Source organism: Gymnoscopelus braueri, assembly GCF_963280865.1.
Source record: "Gymnoscopelus braueri genome assembly, chromosome: 1".
Taxonomy (NCBI): domain Eukaryota; kingdom Metazoa; phylum Chordata; class Actinopteri; order Myctophiformes; family Myctophidae; genus Gymnoscopelus; species Gymnoscopelus braueri.
Window position 1 is genome coordinate 27,818,611 of NC_137603.1, and position 24,651 is coordinate 27,843,261.

Genomic DNA, 24,651 nt, shown 5'->3' on the forward strand with positions numbered 1-24,651 from the left:
ACAGAACTCAGAATGGAATGGACAAGCTGGGCACATTTAAGACGTTTTATCTTAAAACAAGATACGATCTGGACATCATGACGTAGGATAGAAGAACAATAGCTCATTGAGACACAATGTAGTTGGTAGAACAGTAGGTATTTTGACCAAGAACTGCTCCACCAAGAAAAACACGCAAAAAAGGTTAGCCGTCAACAGTCTAAATCTGGTTCTCATTGTGTCTGACGTGAATCCATAAAGCCTATCAGAATGGGGAGATACCAGCCACTCATCACTCATTCCAAGCTAAAGCCCTTATCACGAATCTATTATTTTTCCCCAGACAACGAAAACATACCAGAAGTGCTTCAGCATCCTGGGACCCAGGAGCATGGTTTCAAAATATCCCATTCAGATGGGCATCTCATTTCACCATTATTCTTAGGATTTGGTTCAATTATGAGAGAAAATACATTCCTCTATCGCCAGTCTGGCTTCTCTAGGATCCGGTTGGGTAGATAAGCATCCCAGTTTAGAGGGTAAAGATTGTTAAAACATCCTCACGTTTTTAAAGAACTTCATCATCTATCTAGGAAGATCTAGGAATGCATGTTTATTTTGCTGGAAAATGACGTCCAAACCAGCCCAAAGTCTAAACTATAGTCTAAACTCTTAACGGCAGGTTGAAAGGTCTGTTCTTTAACAAAATGGTCACAGTTTTTTTTTTATCCCTAATATCTAATGTGACAATCATCCCATGTTTCCAGCTGAACTGTCCTTTAGCACAGCATTTAACTCTGATCCTCTGTCAATATGCATGGTTTTGGATAGACAAGATTTCTAAACCTACTGTATGCATTGTATCTAGCATCCTTTAGCTCCCAAATTCAAGTTGACCCAAGTTTGTTTAAAAAAAAATAAGAAAAAAAAGGAACAAGACCGGGTCAAATAATGGCTTCCCTGTGGATATCTGACATCATGTTGATGACGCCATATTCACTACATCAATCTACCCAAATATGGAGCCACGGACAGATGGGCAGACAAACACTCTTCTATACGGCTCGCCCCCTATAGCGTTAACAAAAAGACAATACAAAGAACTTTTAATCTAGATGCTAGACACAGGTTTACCTTTCCAGATGTTTGACAACTCACTGTAAGCATATATATTTCCTGACATTTCCATAATTACATTCACATCACCAATCGATCTAGATCTCTCAATAATTACAAATATAGATTTGACCCGCTTAATTAAAGGTTCTAGCAAAATTCATTTCATTTCTCTGGTTAGGCATTTTATGCACATTTTTGTTCCATCTCCACCATGATGTATTCTGTTGTTATCTTCATAAACTAGTACAGTTTTCCCTTTAACTCACACATATTCAAACACTATCCTGCATTTAAGTGGACACAAAATAAACAATAGCTGGTCTGTGAACATCCCTGAAACGTGACAACAAATACAGAGACGTGAAAGAGGAACAATAAGTAGAGAGAATTGTGCAGAGTTGTCTTTTCATTGAGGTTCATGGCTAATTTATACTTCAACGTATGACCGCATTGTTTGCCAAAAAAAAAAGTGATTTTCAATTGGAAAATTTGGCGCAACAGTCAGACAAGAAAGTATAATTTGTGCTGATTGTGGCCTGATTATGTAGCTCTTCCCTCAATGGGCCAGGATGTGAGGAAGACAGAAAATAAACTATGGAGGATTAAATTCTCAAGTGTAGTTAAGCAGCTGAGGGACATCACCAAACACAGGTCTATGAGGAGAACCAGAGACAGTAGTCTATGTTGCACTACCTGCCAATATTGGCTAAACACATCCCAAAGCAGTTAAACCGTGGTCAGTTGTTGATGTGGCGGGTTACTCTGCTTCCAGCTGTGCCTTTGAATCAAAGTAGAAAATACCAGCGGTTGCGCATCCTGGCAAACGGACGACTGTCGTAATTGGTCTGATTCACAAAACATTCTGAAATAATTATTACGATTCTTGATGGGACTCAGAGGCACAAATGTCAAGTGTGAAATTTCCATCAAGTGATTCATCAAGTTCTTTGCAAGAGGTCCGTGAATCACTTGTACAGGTATTGTACAAGTATTTGCACAGGAATTGTCCTCTGAGGCCATTGGTAAACATTGGTAAACATTGGTAAACATTGAAACAATTACTTTGGTCTTCGGCATGCTCATCGCAGAGACCAGACAAAACTTTTGTCAGTGTCAATGAGTTTTGAGAGTTTTGTCAACTTTTGCCCCAATTGCCTGGTTGTGATCAAAATATAAGTCCATCAAATAGTTGTGCTAGAGGGGATGAGATGTCGATGTCAATAGATCAGCGTTTAGCCTTTAGCCTTGAGTTCTGGAATACATCAGACAAAGGACAGACATTCCTAATGGTAAAAACATGTCCCACAGAACACGACAACAACAATACAATTAGATAGATGAGATGGAAACAAAAGAGGAAATAAGAAGGTTGCTCAATCAAAGTACCCCCAATGGTTCCTTGAGCGTTGACGCATGATCAAAGGCACATGCACGAATGGCATTTTGGAAAAGATGATGTGGAATGGATGAGATGCCTATTATAAGAGTCATTTTACTGCTGGTCTACAACAAGATTACCTGGCCTCTCTATTCTTTAGTGTTACTGTCTCATTATTTGTTTTGCGATTAGGGCTAACCTTACCTAACCTCAAAACAAATAATGAGTGGTTGAGGTTAACCTTAGATTTGTTTTATTTTTTAATACAGTATGCACTTTTTAATTTTTTTTCACCTTTTTTAAACTTACCTATAAAATACATATTACAGATTTGACTTTTATCATTTTGCATTTCTGAGCTATTATAAATAATGCAACTAAACTGCTGGTATTATGTAATGATAAAAGCTGAAGGCCACATTGAGGAAAAATACGATTTTCCAGGTACAGATCTAGATTAATAATGAATGAAAACGTTAGTGATATATTCAGCTCATCCTGATGCCTGCATGCACGTACCGGTATGTATTGACAACCTTACCTGTAGATTGACCTCAGCCTCAAAGAACGTGAGACAGGAGCAGTAGTGTCTGTCTGACTCAATATCTGTCAGCACCACGGTGAAGAAAGTGGGTGTCTTCCTCTCTCTGGATAGCCTCCAACCTCCAGGTTGGCAGAACTGCAATGACATAACATCCCATCAGAAGAAATAGAAAGGACAAACATACACAACACAACACAACTAAATAACATAAACGTATAGACAGAGCGACAAAAAGCTGCAAGATGAGCCATGGTCAGTCTCACTAGCGAAATAAGACCGAATGCACTTCTCACACAAATGATAAAATATATCAGTTGGCACCAGGTGGTCCTTGACATGTACCCACTGATAGTTAGGATTATGTGTAATCCTAAACCAGTGGTTCTCAAACTTTTTCACGTCAAGGACCCCCAAATTTATATATATTTGGCCGCGGACCCCGCGACCAAATATATACAATTTTTTATATTTTTCAAAGATTTTCAAAAATAGCCACGGTAACACATTTTGCTGGGGCCCCCCCCTGGAACCCCTCCAAGGACCCCTGGGGGTTCCCCCCTGGAACCCCTCCAAGGACCCCTGGGGGTCCCCAGACCCCACTTTGACAACCACTGCCCTAAACTACTGGCTGAGCCACCAGCCTCCAGTCAAGAACTCAAGGATGCATCAAGAACTCGGAACCCAGGTAACCTCTGTAAACGACTGAATTACTGATGTATGGAGCAGACAGGATATCCTGTGTCAGTGTTTTGGTAAAACTACAGCATCTGCTCATCAGCACAGGAAATGGCCCAGTATATCATGGAAGGTCATCAGCCAAGGTTCCAAGCCACACTACTTAAACTAATTAAGGTGTCTGCTTGTAAAAGGGAACGTCTGGAGCCGTCAGAGGGGATAATGAATGCCTTAATGAAAAGTGCCCTTGTTTATTAGCAAAATACTGGTTCATAAGATAGATTACAAACACAGGCAGTTATGTTCATGGTATCAATTTTAACATTCCATATTAATTCACAGAGAGCTAAATGAGATTGGAGGGGGGAAAAGCCAATTATGATTTCGAGAGAGAGTGAGAAAATGAGAGTGACAGAGGAGAGAAATGGAGAGCAACAGTAGAAGGCATTAGAGTCGAAGAGTGAATTCAGTTTGTATTCTAGAATTTGCAGTGTTTTTGCTGGAGGCTGAACTGCCCTGGCTCTAAAAGTGTTGAATGGTCCTCGGGTATTACACTGGGGAAACTGGACAGATGAATGGAGAGGAGAGACGGGGAAACAGAAAACGATGAACGCGATAGATGGATGGATGGAGAAGCTGAAGTACAAGGTAGAGCAATTAATAAAACAAAAGAGGATTTCATTTTGAATCAAATGATAGCAAAGACTGTTGTGCTGCCTGTGTGAGAGAGGCAACAAGAGAGAGAGAGAGAGAGAGTGGGGGAGATAGATCTACCTGGAGATCTAAGCCAGGATGCCACCATCTTCAACAGATACAATAGATTACAGGAAATGTGTTAAACATGCATTGTGATGAGGCGAGGGGGAGGACATGCATGCTCGGCAAGGACCCAGACAGGACTCAAGGACGGGTGCAGATAACTGCGATCCCGTCTCGAAATATTCCAACTATGTCATTCATCATTGTTGCTAAACACATAAACAGCTTTGGGAGCGCATACCTAGGAAGATGACTGGTGGCGGTGTGTATTGATGTGTGTGTGTGTGTGTGTGTGTGTGTGTGTGTGTGTGTGTGTGTGTGTGTGTGTGTGTGTGTGTGTGTGTGTGTGTGTGTGTGTGTGTGTGTGTGTGTGTGTGTGTGAGAGGGAGAGAGGGGGAGAGAGAGAGAGAGCGTGCAGTGAGTGGACTGTGATGATAAGCAGTGAGCAAGTTGGGGAGGCACCTTGGGAGGGCCCAGCCTTATCTAAATCTAAATTAAATTAATAGCAGATTTTCCCTGAAGACTTTATCTTCACACTAGCCTGTCTGTCTGCAGAGAGCCCATTAGGGGCTAGACATTAAAGATGCTTCACTGAGCCGTGTCTATTTTTCATGGTGTCCGGGTGGCGCAAGGGTAAAGATCTTCTTCTTCAACCGTGGTCAGAGTCAGTGGGTTCGATTCCTCCGTGGTGCCTCCGCGGTGCCGGGGGGCTCCAATGAACACAACTGCCCGTGTTTGAGGGTGGGACGCCAGTAGAGGAGTGCAATCTCTGTCACTGACTGCACTTGCAACTACTACAAGTTGGTTAGGGTGCCTATTCAGCAGGGAGTGGAACTGGGAGGGAAAGCACATTCCTCCACACACGTTACGCCCTCCTGGTGAAACTCCTCATTGTCAGGTGAAAAGAAGGGGCTGGTGACTTCATGTATATTGGAGGAGGGGTTTATGTGAAGTTTTCTTCTACACCCTCCCCTAACAAACAAGTAGGAGGGTGTAGCAGGGATTATATACATGGGGGGAATTGCCAAATACTAAATTGTGGAGAAAAATAAAACAACATGATGAATAAGAATCAAGTTATTGGAGCACTATTTTATCACATACCTAAATCTCAATCAATATTATGAATGCATCCAACATTTAAGCAGAGATCCAACATATTGTACAGTAGCAGTGTTAATGTAGTGTTTATGTGCACAGCAGTGTTTATGTGCACTGTTTGTAAGTTATTACCCAGGCTCAGAGTATACCGTGACCATGGTAACTAACTGCATGTTTGAAAGGTTCAAGATCGTACACTGTGTTCCATTTCTCTGTAGGTTAATCTAAAGTAGGTCATTTCCATATTATGGCTATTGAATTTAACAATGCACAAGTGCAATACCCTGGATCCAGTCACCATGCATCGCAACTATGCCAAATAATGTGTAGTTAAGTGCTTAAGTGATTAAAAAGCTTATTGGAAATGTTTCCCTTTTGAAATACAAGCAATACAGACTACTACAGTACGAGAAATACAGTGGGCTGAGGACAGAAGAGGAGGGGTGAACAGATATAAATACCACAGAGAAAAAAGACTGAGGTCTAGCATCAGGAAGTGGATAAATAACAAACATGGGACAAAAACAACCACATCGAACCAGAGCCAAAGGGCCAGTCAGCCTGTCAAACACAGTTAACTCCATGTGGAAAACTGCACTCTATCAACGTTTTAAAAACATTTCAGGGCAATTCTCCTGTCAGGCACGTGCGACTCCTGCTGTGCTACAACCTGTGCCAGACAATAATGAATGATTGAGGGCTCAGTGCAGGGAATCTGGGCTGGAGTCCAGGTAGGAGCCCATACCAACTGAAAGTACTGTATTAGCTCTACGGTACCAGGGGAAGGCAGTGGCTCAGGAGGTAGAGCGGCTAGGTGTAAACCGGAAGGTTTCCGGTTCGAGCTCCTCCTTGGCTTCACGCCCAAGTGTCCTTGAGCAAGACACTGACTGAACACCCAATGAGCAGGTTGGTGCCTTGCATGACTGCCTCTTCCGTCTGTGCTTTGGATAAAGGCGCAATAGAAATGCTGACCAGTTACCAGGGAGAAGAAGTCCACTGCAGTGCAACAGGTGCAGAGCTTTACACTTTAGACATAAAACACCCCCCCCCCCCACACACACACACACACACATGTGAGCTGATAGGTATACGTGCACTTGCCCACACACACAGACACACGCGCATGCAGCTGAGTCACTGGTCTCAGATTACTAACCAGTCAAGTGACAAAGGAACTTTAATACACATGGGTTGTTCTGATATGTCTGAGAGCTCCTCTTACACCGTGTTGCTGCAACCAAAGCCCACCACATCATATGCACCCCTACAGCATGGTTCACCCCTGTCTAACCCCACCATCCACCCACTCAGCCAGTGACACAGGATCTGCAGGCTGACCTGCTAAGAATCAAAGCATCCGTGCAGCAACCACCACTTCATAAAAAGCCAGAAGCCAATGGGCACAGGCCTGTGTGGGATCAGGTCAAGGTTGTATCAGGGACGGTAGATGAAACAGAGACGTGACAACTTTCAGTTCCTGTATCTGTGTCACGTGGCTGCGGGCCCCCTGCTGCAAGATGTCTGTTTTGCTTGTAGATGGATAGATTCTTTTTTTAATGTTTGAACATTGTTTTATTATCTTTTTACAATGATGACATGCCAAAAAGGTGCCAGGTTTAAAGTGGTTAAACTGGAACAATAATCTTATGAATTGAATTTAAATTAAAATGTATATTCTTTTCCCCCCATTTCCTCTCCTTTCCAATTGGCCCGACTGGCGGACCCCACTTTGAAAACCTGTGCTGTCCTGAGTGTATTAATTCCAATAGGAGAAGAGAACATGAGCACAGATTGAATGACCAATTCTTCCACCTCATACTCACAGAAGGTATCGGATCCATTCTTCACCAGCCACATAGCTTTAGAAAATGTTGACACTTTCAGAGAGATTTCATGAGAATTTTAACTTTGTTTGAGACCTGTCTCTCTGTGTCAGCAACACGCTCTAGTGAGATCTGACAACACACATCACAGGATGTTTGCGAGATGTGACAACAAACAATGTTCACGTGGGGGTGACCGCGGCCACTTTGGAGACTTGATGATTCATGTCATTGGCAAGGCTTAGAACCTTTGGTTGTATCTGCGCACTGTGAGGAAGATTATTGGAGTTCAGTAGACAAACTGATACACACCCTGCACAAACGGAGCAGATTGGGGGCGGTGCTCTGACCCTTCGGCCACTGAACTAAGGGAGGCAGAAAGAGAAGGAGAAAGATGGACCGAGAAGTTTGCACTTCATTATTTAACCACTTACAACTTGGCATCCCTATTTTGGGCAAAACATTCAAAACATTCCAAAAATGCCATAATTGTCTACATTTTCAAAAATAACAAAGATAGTGCAATCACCCTAACAGGCCACGTTTTTTAAAGTCTTTGGCTGTTCCTCTAACCAGAAATTCTTTCAATATTCTTAATCTGCCGAAAGAAGGACTTATATTGTCATAATTTGGTAGTTGGTTAGGGTAGTTTTAGCAGTTATAACGTTCAAATGACAGCGAGAAAAATAAATAAAAGGCATCACTGCACTCACATGCGTCTCCAGCTGTAAAACACACAGAGCCCTTAACCAACTCCTCCCATCTCAACAAAAGTGATTTAAGAGCTTAACTAATAAAAGTCCCGAAAAGGGACAAACTGATCGGAAAACATCCCAACTGGAATGTACGGCGTTCTTTTGCATGGGATCGGTTCAATAAGGGGTTCTCCGAGTTTCTGTTTGTTTATTTCAAAAGCAGAAAATTCCTGGAAACTAACAGAAAACTAGCAGATGATCCGAGTTACATTAAGTGTTCCAACAAAGTGAGAGTGGAAGTGAAAGCATCAAAACATCATCAAAACTTCATCTTAAGAAGGAGCTGATGAAAACAACATCTGCAAAGTGCAAACATCTACTCATCCAGATACCGTAGTGTTTGTGAACTGCAGGCAAAGGCTGTAAAGTAAAGTGATTGGCCATACAGTGTGGTCAGTATAAATACAGCACCAGATGTGTATTACACTACACTGCTGTTATGGTTTGACGTATCACTGTTTCAGGAGGAGAGGCTTGTCAGGAAGAAGAGACAATGAAGGAAAGGGGAGATTGAGGTGTCAGGGGATGGCGAGGAACTAACGTGGGGGGAAGGGTCACTTGCTTCCGTGCTGCCTGGACCGCCCTCCAGCTTTATCAGGTCTGGAAGATGACTAGTGACCACAACATCAAGGGAGGCTCCTCTAGCTTCATGGGTCAGGGCCACAAAAAGATGCAGGCTAGGAACTCTGAACTTGTACACAGACTGATACGCTATTCATATCAAGCCAAGGAGGAAGTCAGGAAAACAGGAGGTGCAGAATGACAAACACAAGCACGCTTGTGTGCGCGCCCCACACACACACACACACACACACACACACACACACACACACACACACACACACACACACACAGGTTATCATGACACGAACAAGAAAACAAACCAGCATGGAAGTGGCCTGACAATACTCATCCGTTACTCTTGTTGTGTAAGGTGCAGTGAGCAAGGACCAGCCACACTGAGATAAATTTCCCTAGTTTTGCATAACAATACGTCTAAATAGCTAAAAGTGGGAGAATTTGTACATTTAAAAGAAGACTTTATGGCGGTCCTTCATATTGGTATGGTATCAGGATTGGTGTCAAAAGGAGTGGGTGTAAGTTTGTTAGCAGAGGTTCTCCCCGCTGTTCTAGGAACTACAGTACATTGAAATCAGATTTCTCCAGACGTAGGTAGGCGGAGATCTCGGCTTGTCTACCTACGCAAGACTAAGGTTCCCTGTCTTCAGTTCATCTCCATCGCACAGCATCGTACTGTATAGAGGTGGGATCTGACCCCCTGACTCCTGTTCCTCGACTCCGCTTCCCTGCTGTCACCAGCATTATCAGTTTTCTTAACTGATCCCTTATGCAATGCAAGGCACATATGGTTCATTTTAGAGACTGATATTTTTAGCTACTCATGGAGGACTGCCATAATTCAATAGATAAACTAGTCAGACAGGGCAGTCACCCAGTCAAAAAAATATATTGTTGTGTAAAATAATATAGAAAATGTAAAGCCCCATGTGTGAAAGAAAGAAATATAAAACCAGGGAAGGACTGTTGCGAAGTACATTCTGTTCAGGCAAACATACAGTAAAGTGTCATTCACTTAAAGCCAAACAGAGTCCAGGGTGAATCTCTGACAGACTCTGTCTGCCCAGCTCCCCACATTCACACAGTCTCCTGGGAAGATTTCTTCACTCGGGGGTGAATACTTGGTTTTATTTTAAAACACAAGATAAATTAACAACATACGGCCAGTTCGCCACATCCAACATATTGCAATGTGAAATGCATGAAAACACAAAATGAAAAGGAGCCTTCGGAGATTTCGACATTCCTTCTCTTAAATCAATCAACTGTCAAATTCATTTTTGGTTCAATTCTGCTAACCCATCCTTTCTACTCTAACTCGGCCTGAACGTATCACATGACCTTGAGTGTCCTCACAGGGGTCCCAAGTCCCAACCATTAGTTTGTGATGCTGGATACTGGACTTTTTATGATTTGGTTTTGTCAAATAAATAGTTTAACAAACACAAAGACAGGCAAGCACAATACAGTGGATTAAAGTTCACAAGTATGGGAAGAATACTCTTGAGTGTAGAAATTCCCTTTACACATTAAGGGTTTTCCTGACACTAGCCAATACCAGATCTAAGGGGTGAGATTCCTATCAATATGAGTTGCACATGTCCATGATGTAAGCTTAAGAATACAAATGCTTCTCATTCTTTCTCAGAAAGAGCAAGGGGTGCTGGCTTTGGGGTGGGGGGTTGAACTTCTTTTTGCAGCCGTACATGTATCTTGTTTATCACAGCCAAACTGAATGGTACATGACCCATTCTAAACCACATCCAAGTTGCAAATCCCCTAATCCCTTATGCCAGAAAGGGATGGTAATCTAATAGAGCTTTGGCACACTTGGAAGACCCATCTAAGTGAAGTTGTCAGTTATCACAAACATTTTGAGGGAATCTTCGGCAGAATTTATATTACGGGACAGAATACTTACTCCCTATTTATACCAATTTGTTTGACATAAACATTTATATACTATATTTATTCCAATATTATAAAAACACACAAACTCTCTTGCTTAATGTGAGATATATATTGAATGGGTATAACTAGAATAAACAAGTGTTAAGCAGCAATAATCTGCTGATAATAAACATACAATTCATCTTTAACTTCATCCAGTAAAACATTCAACTACTTCGTGTTTTTTACCCTGCTTTTCCCTACCCCTCCTGTAGGTTCAAGTGGTTGTTGAATATCACTCACATGCCGGCCATCTTGCTCTTACATCATCATTGGGGTGTCGAGTATGACATAAGATTGTCATCAGTTTCCCAATAGCCCATATTCGCATGGTGGCCATTATGCTCTTATTTTCCTCAGGTTAGTGCTTTTTCCTACATATATCAACTTTATCTTTATACGTTTGATGATAAGTGCTGGTTCTTTCAACACATATTCTCATGCTTCATGTGCATTGTTGATTTGACAAAAGAAAAGGTCACAGAGCATAAAGTACTAAAGTCACTCGCATGCTTTCAAAATATCCTGTCACGTGAACAAGAGCATAGAACAGGTATCACAGCATGATCCGTTTCCAATTTGTTAGTAACCTCAGAGATAGATATGTATCAGTGTCCTTATACAGGTTACAGTCTGGTTTTCATAATCAAGAGTGGGGAAACAGAGCACGCAGGTGTTTCTAACTTCATCTGTAAATCAAAAGCAAACAAAAGACACCTCTAAGCACGTGGAAGCATAGCTTGTGATGAATGGGTGAGCGGAGGATAAACAGCTTTGTCCCGGGCTTGCAGATGAGTACAATGGCTGTCCTACGTCACTCCACTGAGCCCTGGCCTTTACAGTGCAGCGAGAATGGTTGATAATGACCTGGCCCTGGGACAGGTGCTTCCTCCAGAGCCAGAAGCACAGGCTCCAGTAATAGTTTTCCTAGTTACTGACCATCAGGCACCACCCCTCAGCCTCTTTCCAGCCTGCCCACCTCCAACCACAAGCCCTTCTGTTTCTCACCTGACAAAACAGGGGCCTCTCGTTTTATATGAGTTGTTGACAGAGTACAGTGGCCCTTACGAAGCCCCTCAGAGGAGAAATGATGTGAAGTCAAAGCATGCTCTGTGTGAGTGCAGAGCACTTGTACAGTATGTACCGGTACAAACGCAAATGAATGTACTTATGAACACATGTTTTTTAAAGTGGTGCTTTCCACACTCCAAACACAATGGCTGTATATTGCCCCAGGGTTACTGGACTTTGGGTCTTACAGCCAAGTGTCCTGTGTGCCTGAAGCACACAGGACCATGCAGGTCATCGACCCAGGCAGAAGAAGAAGAGAAATCTTCCAGACACAGGCCCAGAGCCAATTCATTTTCCACTTCCACAAGACTAGCTGACACGAATATGTTGAAAATAAGAGCCGAATAGGGCGGCAGAGAATCAGGAAGTAAGTAGTAGGTCAGAGTGGTTTACTGACGGAGCGGAACCAGAAGGTTCACGGTTCAATCCCTGACTTCTCCTGGATTAGTGTTGAAGTGTCCTTGAGTAAGACACGGAACCCTGTGCTTCCCAGGCTCTGTTCAATAGTTGCCCACTGCTCTTCCTAATATTTAGGATGGGTTAAAATTAAATATAGAGCAGAAGTTTTTTTTATAAATATTTTATTAATTTGGCATTACGGCACTGCCTTTCTATCATGTCAATGACTGGGAATGGGATTGTGACACACACACACACACACACACACACACACACACACTACTACTACTGCTGCTACTACTATAGCTATACTATGTTAGCATTTAATCCAGCCCATAATCCCAAGGCTCACCCTATAATTTACTTTAATAGTTTTTTTTAGCTATAGTGAAAGCACAAATGAGAAGGTGTGTTGTGACATTTTGCAGCAAATAGTGTTTGTGAAAATGGCACACTTTTCACAAGGGGATATTTTAAAGGGATATTTCACTTTCAAACATGTTTGGGGTCATTTTAACGTCGGCTTTTGTGTTTCACCACAGACAGTTTTTAAGTCGCTTGATTCAGTATTTAGATATTTGATATTCATTTAATCAGACACGCCCCCTTCCTATACAAACCCATTGTAACTTCGAACAACATTTTAACCATGTTAAACTCAAAACACACGTCCTTGGTCCTGGTGAATGATATTGTTTTTTATAATACATTCAAATAATAATAATGAAAAAAATGATTTAAAAAACACGGCCCCCTTGCGTATTAGAAGGCCAATATCAGTCACCAGAACGAGGGACCGGCAATGTCAATGAGTCTAACATGGTTAAAATGGAGTTTGAAGTTCAATGGGTTTATATAGGAAGGTGGCGTGTCAAGCAACTTAAAAACTGTCTGGGGTGCTCAGAAAAGCCAGAGGACGTTATAATGACCCCAAATATGTTTGAAAGTGAAATATCCCTTTAAATATTTCAAGGTGGTCATAAGTCCTCACCCAGTCACCTCCAGGACAGACAGAGGTGTAAAGACACCATGATTTATGAAGAGACAGTGTCAAAGAGATCAGACTAAAGACATTCCAAAAACATGCGCTATGACGGCATCATTTAGTACAGCAAAGAATCTAAGGTATGTCACCACCAGCTACTGGTCCCAGTGTGAGCACAGCACATGCACCTTTCCACTCATAGATGCTAACAGTGATACTGCTGGGATGGGACTCTTGCAGAAGCCAGCAAGAGAGAGAGGAGCCCATGTGTGGATGGGCTGCTAGCTGTTTAACCCATTCAATCCGGAAACGCATCCGTGTCATTTTAGATTTCTTTGGCTATTCAAAAATAGCAGATCTACAAGCTCATAGCGCAGCACCGAGTGCCGTGCTATGAGCTTGTAGATCTGCTATTTTTGAAAAATCCTGAAAATGTGTGCAAATCTTTGAATTTATATTTTTTTAAGCTAACATTTGTAACTCAAATCTTTGCTTCTGGGGGTCCCTGAAACAAAATATTTTACAAATGTTTGCTTTAAAAAAATATATATTGAAAGACTAATTTCACGATTTCCCCCAAAATAGCAGATCTACAAGCTCATGGCACTCTGTGCCTGTATATCTGCAATTTTTCAATAGCCAAATAAATCTAAAATGACACAGATGCGTCAACGGTCTTAAAAGGGTTAAAAAAAGGGTCAGGAATCAGGGGGCCAAAGCACCACCCTGCTCTGCTTCTTGCTGCTGGCTCTGGTCCACTTCTGGATGCTTTTTTCCTGCAACAGGCTTGTCAAAGAGACGCTCGTCCTTTTGTTTTGTTCGGACTTTCCTTTGAGCTGGGATGAAGAGTTTACAAATCACCTTCCGTGTTAACTCTTACACAGACACCACCAGGAAATAGCTAGAGCCCATGCCAATGCCAGGTTTTTGGGTCCAATGCCAATCCCGATTTTGGAGAGTCCCAGGTGTGATGAGGGAGTAGGACAAAGCATCATTACTGTCTGTACAAAGCAATGAAGATACTGTCGTAACAAATGTATTGGCTCAACAAGGGAGGAGGATTAACAACAGGCTACTAAGACTATATGCTTCCGCTACAAAGAATGTTCTTCCACTTCCACAAAAATGAAAGCGCAAGGCACCATATCATCCTGTGTATTCCCGTTTCCTGGTGAGCTCATGTGCTTTTCAGCATGGCTGCCTGCCTGAAAACTACGGCTCTGTTTCCTGGTGTGTTTAGTTTAACTGGAAAACAGAGCATTGGTTACTCATGTGTGGATCTTCCTGACAAACATATGATCCTATTCTCCCCGTCTAGGACAGCATCCTGATGGAATGCACTGTTTAGTTGTTCTCTCATAGTTTTACAAACATTGTATGAACGACGTGCAGCACAACATGTCAACTCCTGGTCACTCCAGTCACTGTACCAAGTGGTACAATCAGAAAACATTTGTTCCTCAACCTGTGGTTTGGCAAGGACACCAAAACCTCATTAATCAAGGCCACTGATGCGTCTAGATGTGCTTGCATAATACAACACATCTACAGAAGCTTTGTCATCAACTGCTGATGCAAACCTGCAAGGAGAACAAAGGCCAGATGGAAACAACACAGGTAATTATTCTCCTACTTCACCTACGGTAAATGAACTATACTAGGGTACAAATAAAGTACAGTACAGTACAGTACATATAAATACTGTTTCCTAACAGTAAGTGCTGTTAACATTCCCGTTAAGATCTGTTCCTCCTCTTGCGGCAGTCCACTACCCACCAGGCACCAAACCGTTTACACATTTTTGGCATAACTCCAGCATCCTTCCCGGAAGTACAAGCCAACGTTCCTCATTACGACAGGGATTTGTGGAACGTGGCAGTTCAACAAGTCAAAGTTCTAGACAAGAGAAATGACACAAATGATTACAGTCTGGTCAAACCCGGTCAAATTCCTTTGGGGTCTCAGTGGGGGCCCACAGGGCAAAATTAATAAAGCTACATGTATAGTCTATATTTTAGCCTGTAATAGAATTACATGCAGTTTTCTTTTTAGGGAAACTATTACAGTATATTCAAGTTCATGTGGCCTATTAATGGTATTAATACCATCTATAAAATGTTCCACCTGTGCAATTAAAACACTGCTGGCATAAACACTACCAGCTTCTCTTAAAGGAGTAGTTCACCCAAAAAATTACTTATTTTCTATCAATTACACACCCCATGAAGCATTGAATTCAAGGCAATTTTTAGTTTTTGACGCATTCCTGAGCCAATAATTTGATGACCGGGTGTATTCAATGCTTGAATTCAATGCTTCATGGGGTGTGTAACTGATAGAAAATGTGTAATTTTGTGGGTGAACTACTCCTTTAAATTTGCATGTCTGGTCTTAAAAGTATTGCATTGTCAAGTCTTAAAAGTAGAAAATACTGTAGAGTAACAAAAGAGGTACTATAGCCTACTTGTGTGCTGTGTCCTGCTGCTTGCTACGAGTGCTTAAATAATTAGCTGTCTCTGTAGCGAGCATCATGAACCCGTGAAGGGGTGTACGGTGTACGCGTCTCAGAAAATAACAGGCACGAGCGTGCACAGGTGTGCACGTGTGCAGTAGCTCCTTATGTGTAAGCTCAGTTATTATCCTGCACCACATCAGGCACCACACGCCTCCCAGGTGATGGGAGGCGATTTCATTGGACAAAGTTCAGATTTTGTTTGTGCACGCAAGTGGGCAAAATACTGGATACTGGAAATACTGTAATCAAAGTTTAAAGGAAAATATGAAAGTTGAAAGCTACTGTAGCCGGCTAAATATCCCAATCCATGAGTTATATTTGTGCAAAGTTAGGAGACAATTGCAGTATACTGGTGTGACATGAGGAGGGAAACTGATAAATAAACGACACATTACAATTCTTTTTAAAGATAATAAATGAGAATTTCCAAGCTATAATTCTAAAAACATGCACTAGCAAATATAGATACACTTCTTTGGTAACAGGTGCTAGTTTTCTTGTATACATACTGTTGGATAGGTTCACCATTAAAACTACAATTCATATTCAGATTGGAGTTCATCAGGCCACCATAATATGTCAAGCATTGTTTGAGATGCTATTGAGATGAACAAGTTGCCAAGTTAGTCTACTAATTGTTATTGACTTGTTGATAGCTGTTATCAATCATATCTTTAGTTAATACAACAGTAATAGAGCTGCGAGATGACTTCAAATCTATATTACCATTATTTCAAACTTCCCTCGATTACGATTAATGAATGATTATTAAATGAAAAGAAAAATACTGAAACGAAAAGCGATGAGACGCGTTGTGAGCTTATAGATCTGCCATTTTCCCTATTTTTATATGGTACCATTGTACAATAATGGTTAAGTGGTTAGTCAGACTAATCAATTTAGTAAATTATACAAAATCTATTTCGACTGTCAAATTCATTGATATATGAGAAAAAGACAACAAACATTATGAAAAAAAAAAAACGTGCTAGGTAATAAGTCGGTTATTGGTTCTAAATATCGGTTTTGATATTTTTTCGGTTAATTGCCCAGCCCTGTACAGTGCTGTTATTATTCAGTGTAATGCTCAAACCTCACAAGACAAATTCCTTGGATGTGTAAAAATACAGTACCTGCTGGCAATACAAAATGATTCTGATAGAATAAAAAGCAACCTATGCATAGAGACACAGATATAGCCTGTTGCCTGTGGTGACAGGACACAGCTCAAAATAAAACCTACAAATTAAAGTGACAAAAGGTATCTGGCTATTGCTTTAGGAGAGTGGTTTTATGTGCCTGCTTCACATCACAACCCATAATTAGGCTAGTACTGTGGCCTAATTGGGCAGTTGAGACGAGGCAGCCTCGTTCAAATAAAACCTCTTTCAATGTTTCAAGTAAGGCTGCAATGCCCCACTGCGTTCCATGTCCCACGCACCTGAATCAAATTATTCAAAAGCAAAAACAGAGTGTCTGTTTCATTAACCAAAAAATCATAACTGTAAACTTTTGTGTTTTGTGTAAATATTATACATTTTAACATGTTGTGTGGGTAAACAGACAAGCAACAAGTGGTTTCACCATCTGATCCATCTGCTGCCAGAACCTCAGTCCAAAGTGTTCCGTTTAGAAGATTACTATTGCAGACATGCAAAAACAACCTAATGTTAAGGCTAATTTCATTTCATAGTACTAACAAACAAAACTGCTGAACAGTGCATGCAGTACTATATTCCTATCCAGACGAAAAACCTAATGCTAAACTGAGTGATTTTCCACATTTCACAATGGGTGTGCGTTCAGCTGTGAAGGGATGTACAGCACCACCAAATGCTGAAACACAGACTAAAATCATTTGTTGATGCCCGTGCCCCCTGACCAAATATGAGACCCAACACATCCTCCTTATCACTCTGGAAAATATTGAACAACTGGGAGACAAACATGACTATACTCTCCATGCTTGCAGGTTGACTACCGTCCAACTTCTCTCAAACAGCTGCAACAGAGCCCTTAGAAAAAGAATATCTTTCACATTAACTTTTAACCAACTGTTTTTTTTTTAGTACTATCGTAACCTGTAAGTACTATTATGGAAAACAGACACTATTTATTATGGTACGGTATGACATTGATTCAGAAATCTGCAATACATTACAGCACTACAGGAAAAAGTTACAATCTTGCATAGAAAAACAAGTACTATGCTACATTTAAAAACATAGAAGATCTAATTAAATTTGACTAATTACTGTTGCGATGCAATGAGCTTGAAGATCAGCAATTTTAGAAAACCTTTTAAATGTTTTGCCTATAATGACATGCCCAAACGCCAGGTTTAAAGTAAATATCGAGACACATCTGCTGCATAAGTGCCGATGCAGACGTCATTAAAAACAAAATCAAATAATGATATCAGTCTACCTCTATTAAACAGGCAAAAAAGCAACAGTAAAAACAGATAAGCGCTTGGAGGGGAGAATCTCTGTAACACACTTGGTCAGGATGTCAGACTTCGGTCTAGACAAGCTCAGTTCTGGCAGGTCATGCCCACACAGGGCCCATACAGAAGTGCATTAACTACGTGCAGCAACGGAACAAACTGGAGCCAACTTACAGTAATATGTACCCCTTGTTGTTTAATTAGATTGCTTTTTGCACCACTCATGCTCAGTTTCACTAATACTATGCCAGGTTACGACAGATAATCTGAGTAATTGGATGACAAATAAGTAGCCTAATGCTGAAATGACTGTGGTCAGCAGAATTCTGCTGACCACAGTCAGAGGAGTCACACTGACCTAGTGACCTATGCTTGTTGAGAATGTTGCAGTGTTTGGTGGGCCAGGCGAGACCAGGACAGGATTGCTATTGTGTACTGCTGCAGCATCTCGCCCACAGCCACATATAGTCAGTGTCAGGAACAGAGAAAACTCATTTCTTTTGATTATTTTCTTAGCGATTATTACAATCAATCACTTTTTCTGATTAATCACATAATCGAGAGGAACATTTTTAAGACCGTATTTTTTATATCAACAAATTGACACCATTTAAAAAATATATTTTATAATCAAATAAATCAATTAGTCTGATTAACCGGTGTCTTTTATACAAAAATACTATACAAAAATGTACTTAAAGTTGTACAATGCAGGTTCACAAATAACGATTTTTAGCAACCTCTGCTGGTCACTACCGTCACTGCATACAATTTTCCGTATTCCTCGATTACCCAGAATTCCATTTGTTTTCACCGGAAGCCGGAAGCGTTTCAAAAAGCGTTCTTTTAATTGTTTTATACTATCTGCGGATCGTTTCTCTTAGCCAGTGGAGCATTAGTTACCATGAGCTGTGTTTTCTTTTTCTGTAGTTTTTCGATCTTCCAATCCTACATTCTCTTCAAATCAGCGTGAGGTTCCTTTTTGTTATTAGCGCGGTAGTTCCTGGCCAAACAGGAAACCTGTGTGGTAGTTCCTGGCCAAACAGGAAACCGGTGCATTTTCCGGCCGGATGACGTCATTTTCGCGGGAGAGTCTCCCCCGACACCGTTCAATAGAAAATATATAAATAAAAGGCTTTCGGGGGTGAAATTCATGGAGTGGGTGTTGTGAAACATTTGCCACTCACAAAAGATATACAATTTAACTTTAGTTTTTGTTTTAAAGTTACCTAGTATTACTTTAAAGAAAAGACACCGAAAATGACTACCCCAAAATGATTATTTTATTAAAATCAATCATTGTTATAAGCAATAAAAACAGATTAGTTGAATTAACTGTTGCAGCTCTAATTCAAAGCTGCAATTCCCGCTGTTTTAGGTTAAATAACTGCAAACTAATTCTCAGCAAGTCAAGGTCCTGACTCCTGTCAGAATTCCCATAGCATAACGTCAACTTCAAGCTATGAGAACCATGAAAGAAATGTGGGAAGGGGGGACAAGGTCAGACAGTTACAAGCAGTGATGGAAGAAGTACTCAAATGTTTTACTTAAGTAAAAGTATCAATACCCTATTGTAGAAATAGGGTCTGTTACAAGTACAAGTTCGGTATTCAAAATTTACTTGAGCAAAACTACAAAAGTATTGGAATCAAAATGTACTTAAAGGACCAAAAGTAAAATTACTCATTATGCACGTTTTCATATGTATAAAAATCCTTTGAAAATAGCCGATTTACCAGCTCACAACGTGACGCTTTGCGACACGTTGTGAGCTTGTAGATCGGCTATTTTCAAATTGCCAAAGTAGGTCTGAAGTGGTTTTGTAATAATAATCAAAATCTACACAGTAACTAGTAACTACATTTTTCAAATAATTATAATGGAGTAAAAGTACAATATTTGCCTTTGAGATGTAGTAGAGTAGAAGTAAAATGATAGAAAATTAGAAATACTCAAGTAAATTAAAAATACCTAAAAACTTAACTTAAGTACAGTACTTGAGTACATTTACTCAGTTACTTTCCACCACTGGTTACAAGGTATCATAAAGGTCTTTCAATGCTCTGATGCTGCTTTGCCAGCTATTGTCACAATGGTAGACTAGGTAGATCGATAAAAAGTACTAAAATTACAGTAAATGAATCCACGAGCCTAATCACAAGTTCTGAAAGAGACGTTTGGTTTTCCTCCTGCCTAACATGAATGGCAGGAATGAGTGAGGACACACCTTTTGTCTGGAGGCTCCAGACTGACCTTGATGTTCTATGTTGAACTTTAGGACTCATTGGAATGTGTATGACCTCTTGGTCAAAGTTGTCAACTAATACATGCCGCCACACACACACACACACACACACACACACACACACACACACACACACACACACACACACACACACACACACACACACACACACACACACACACACACACACACACACACACACACACACACACACACACACACACACACACACACACACACACACACACACACACACAAAACAGGAAAACTACTCCACAGACAGGTAAAATGGAGCTGAAGCCATTTGATATATTTACTATATACGGTATTATAGAGCCAATACTTAAAATGCTATATTTATATGCACACAGTAGCCGGCTATATGGGGGATTAATTTGGTTCAGGGTGGTGCTTTTGTGTTCGAGTACTTGATATCTGCAGAAATTTTTCAATTAATATACAGATACACAAGACAAGGACTCTGATAATAAAAATAGATCAAGTCTGTTGATGAAGCCATTACAAACAGTTTCTATTAAGATATACAAAGATGCAAGGTTTCATGCCTAGGAGAAGGAGGCATAGAATGCAGAAGGTGGAAATCAGAGGGTGACTTCACTCAAAGCTCACCAAGTATCATCACCGTCTATATTAAAACATGATTCATAAGTTGCTCTTAGTTAGCAATGCTGTTGTTATTATTACTCATCACATGAAACAATGCTTATAATTAAATTAGCATAGTCAAAATGTTACCACAAACAGTCATCCAAGACATTCCTTTGGCCTTTGCATGTTTCATTTATTTTTAAACACACGTAACAAAATCAAATACTCACACACACACACACACCCCCACGCTACATTTAATTATTCTAAGATCTTAATCTATGATTGGTTGAGAGCTCTTTCTACTGAATCATTTTAGAGAAGTGGTTGATTGTCAAAGTGATTCCAGGGGGTCCCAGTAAAATGAGGAGCATTTTAGTCATTTTAACTATATTTTATACTTCAGCTACTCAAAAATAGGCGAGCTACAAGCCTGTGAGCTTGTAGATCAGCTATTTTCAAAACATCTTGAAAAATCATGGAGAAAAAGAAAAAAAACATATCAATTTGGGCGTCCTTGACATGAAAACATTTGAGAACCACTGTTTTAGAGAACCATTTCTAAACTGAATTTAGAAGATCCTGGAAGGTTTCAGCTCAAACAACCTGACAAGCGGTGCTGCTTAAAATAAGTAGAAGGCTTAGTGCTACGCTCTATGCAAGTTTATTAAGTAAAAAACATGACAATTCAAAACATCCAAGTTTTTTACATTTTCTTTTTTGTTGGTGTTTTTTGGGGAGGCTTTATTATTTGATAGTGACAGTTGAGAGAGACAGGAAATGTCTCTCTAAAAAAGGGGACTCGCTGATATTTGGGGTATTTTACTATACGCTGCGTAATTTACGGCCATGTGTTATGTGCCCTAATCACTTGGGATGACCATGTTTTTGCTTTAATGAATGAATTACTTTTAGTTTTTTGCCGCCAAGTGTGGCGCCTCGTTCCTAAACTACGGCAGAATTGAAGGAAGCTAGAGAAGCCAATTCAAATCTTTATTTTGATAGAAACCCAGGTAACATGTCAATCGGGATATGACAGGAAAATACAAGCGACGGAACCCCTATCATCGACTGACCAAATAAATGGGACAGACTTGATTGATGAATCAATTCTTACTGACATACTACAACCTCCAGAACAGCTGTCCATCTATTGGACGAGCACAGCACCGTGCCTTGACCTGTTGGAGGGGACAGGGGGCTGCATATGTAGTACAGACACAAAGTACTGACCTCTCTGCAGACCTGGCCCTTCCGTGGCAGATGAGAGCCGAGCTGGTTCATATAATCTCCACTCGCTTGAAAAAGATTAGAAACACATTTTTCCTTGCACGAGTTGTAAACGCTTTTTCTTGGTGCATTCTTCATCTGTGGTTATTTAGTTTGCTGGGGGCCTGTTGTGACCGCAAAATGCTTTTCGTGCTCAGCTCTGTCCGCCTTTTTTTTCCTCCTCCTGCAGATGTACTCCTTAATGTTTGTAAATGACTCATTGCCCTTGTTCACGGAGTGGGGAAAATCTGCAAATAATAACGGTTTACATACCAGCCGAAAAACAAAGCCAAAATGCAAATTGCTTAGTGGGTCTGTTAAACACTATGGTGTATCTTCATTAAAGCTTCAAAGCTGGAATCCCAATCATTTGGCCCTCAACCAAGGTCTGTCACACACCACATACACAGTCGCATGTAACAGAGTGCAAGAATGGACCAGTGGAGGTCCATTTTTACACACTCACTGAAATGAACTATACTCCAGATAGTGAGCAAGTCAACTTCAGCAACAAGAGGTTTACAAAGCACATACAGTACATTCAAGAGATAAAATTCCAGGTGCTGGACACAAGAAAACATTCACATTTGGAGGTTAATGTGTCACGTGTAAATGTAGAAAATGGATAGAAAATAGAGCACACTGGATCATGCTCCCAAAGTGGATTTATTCGATTACCACCAAGGTGACATTTTGAGCATCTTCCTCAGATAGGTTGCAATCTGAGGGAGAGGCGCTCTAAAGGCGCTCAAAATGTCAACTTGGTGGTAATCGAATAAATAAACTATGGAAGCATGATCCAGTGTGCACTGTGCAGACAATTTTTCTACTTAAACTCCTGCATCAATTGCGGTGACCTGATAGCTGAGTAGTTAGGGCGCAGGCACTCTAAACCTGACAGAGAGTCCCCGGTTTGATTCCAGCCGGACCAATTTTGCTGCATGCTACTCTCTCTCCGTGTTTCCGGTCTCTCTCCAATGTACACTTAGTGTAAAGGCTCAGAAAAAGGCCAAAAACAAGTTCAACCTCACAACAACCCTGCAGTCCTTCAACCTCTGCTTTGCTTTTATGCTCTCTCTTATTGAGCGTTATTCTTATTGCAACACATTTTGCTTAAATCAGTGAAAACAAAGAGGCTGTTTTGCCGCCAAAGGGCACATAAATCCTTATGTTTACTGAGCATAGCGGGACTAATTACATTTTATTAAAATGAGAGCCATCATGCCTCACGCTGTATGAGCATTGGTGTGGGTGGGTTTAGCTCACACTATGAAGATGCTTTAACCACATTAACCCTGGCATCCTTATTTTTACCATGGCATTGTCTGCAAAAAATCTCAAAAATTTTCAAAAATGTTTGTCGAAAATAGCAGGTCTACAAGAGACACATTGTGAACTTGCGGATTGGCTATCAAATAGGCAAAGTATAAAATATGGCTTAAGTACAGTAAGTGGTTAAAGAGGACCCCCTGCAAAGGAGTGGAATACGAAACCACACACTCATTCTCTCCCTCTCTCTGTCACACACGCACACAAACAAGAGACACACAGGTCCTTAAAAACATCTGCAATCACTAAGTTAATAGTTCTGGCTTAACCACGCTCCTTCTATATTTAAACATTGTCACACAAGAGACACACACAGGTCATCAAGAACATCTGCAATCCCTAAGTTAATAGTCCTGACTAAACTAGACCGTTTCTTTATTTAAACATTGTGACACAAGAGACACACACAGGTCATCAAGAACATCTGCAATCACTAAGTTAATAGTCCTGACTAAACTAGACCATTTCTATATTTAACCATTTCGGGATGCTTAAGGCATGACGCTGAGACAATGCTGCTGTAGCTCATCCCTCGGAGACTGCTTGAGACACAACGACCGCTTGTCTGTGCCATAACTCACAAGGCAGCCATGATGGCCACCAACGGACCGGGTGACTCATGCAGGAAGAGGCCTGCACGCTCCACAAACCAACCACCCCTGAAACGATGTCAATCTGGCCTTCAATAACAGCTCGTGTCTCCCCTTTAACGACCTGAACAACAAGGCCTGCACTGCAACAACAGGCCCTTGACGATGTCCAACATCATCACACTTCAGCTGCAGTTGACACAAATTAAAACGTGCAAACAAAAAGCATCAATCCAACCCACATCCGAGGAGAGGCAAATTTGTTTATACGTTGTCGCACAATCCTTTCCACATTTTTGTCCAATCAAATAAATGTGGCGTTCAACCATTTTTTTTTTGTCGTTTGTGTCGGGCAACACTTATATAAGGGTTGTGTAACAAAGTATAAAATGGCCTTCCTTAGTAAATCTTGCAGTACATGACACCACTAGTAGATAAGAGATAGTAGGTCCATTTTTACATGTCTCCATCCATCGTGCATGAAAACATTATGCAACATGTTGGATGTTCGCTGCCCCCTGCACTGGCGTG

General features: G+C 40.9%; 1 protein-coding gene across 4 annotated transcripts in view; it reads right to left on the reverse strand.

The window, feature by feature from the left end:
• sbf2 (SET binding factor 2) overlaps positions 1–24,651 on the reverse strand; it is a 134,519-nt gene that overhangs the window by 79,805 nt on the left and 30,063 nt on the right. For all 4 annotated transcript variants that reach the window (XM_080439273.1, XM_080439272.1, XM_080439271.1 and 1 more), the window contains exon 3: positions 3,018–3,155. In XM_080439273.1, the coding sequence (XP_080295399.1) occupies positions 3,018–3,155 (138 nt within the window). The remainder of the gene's footprint in view (positions 1–3,017; positions 3,156–24,651) is intronic.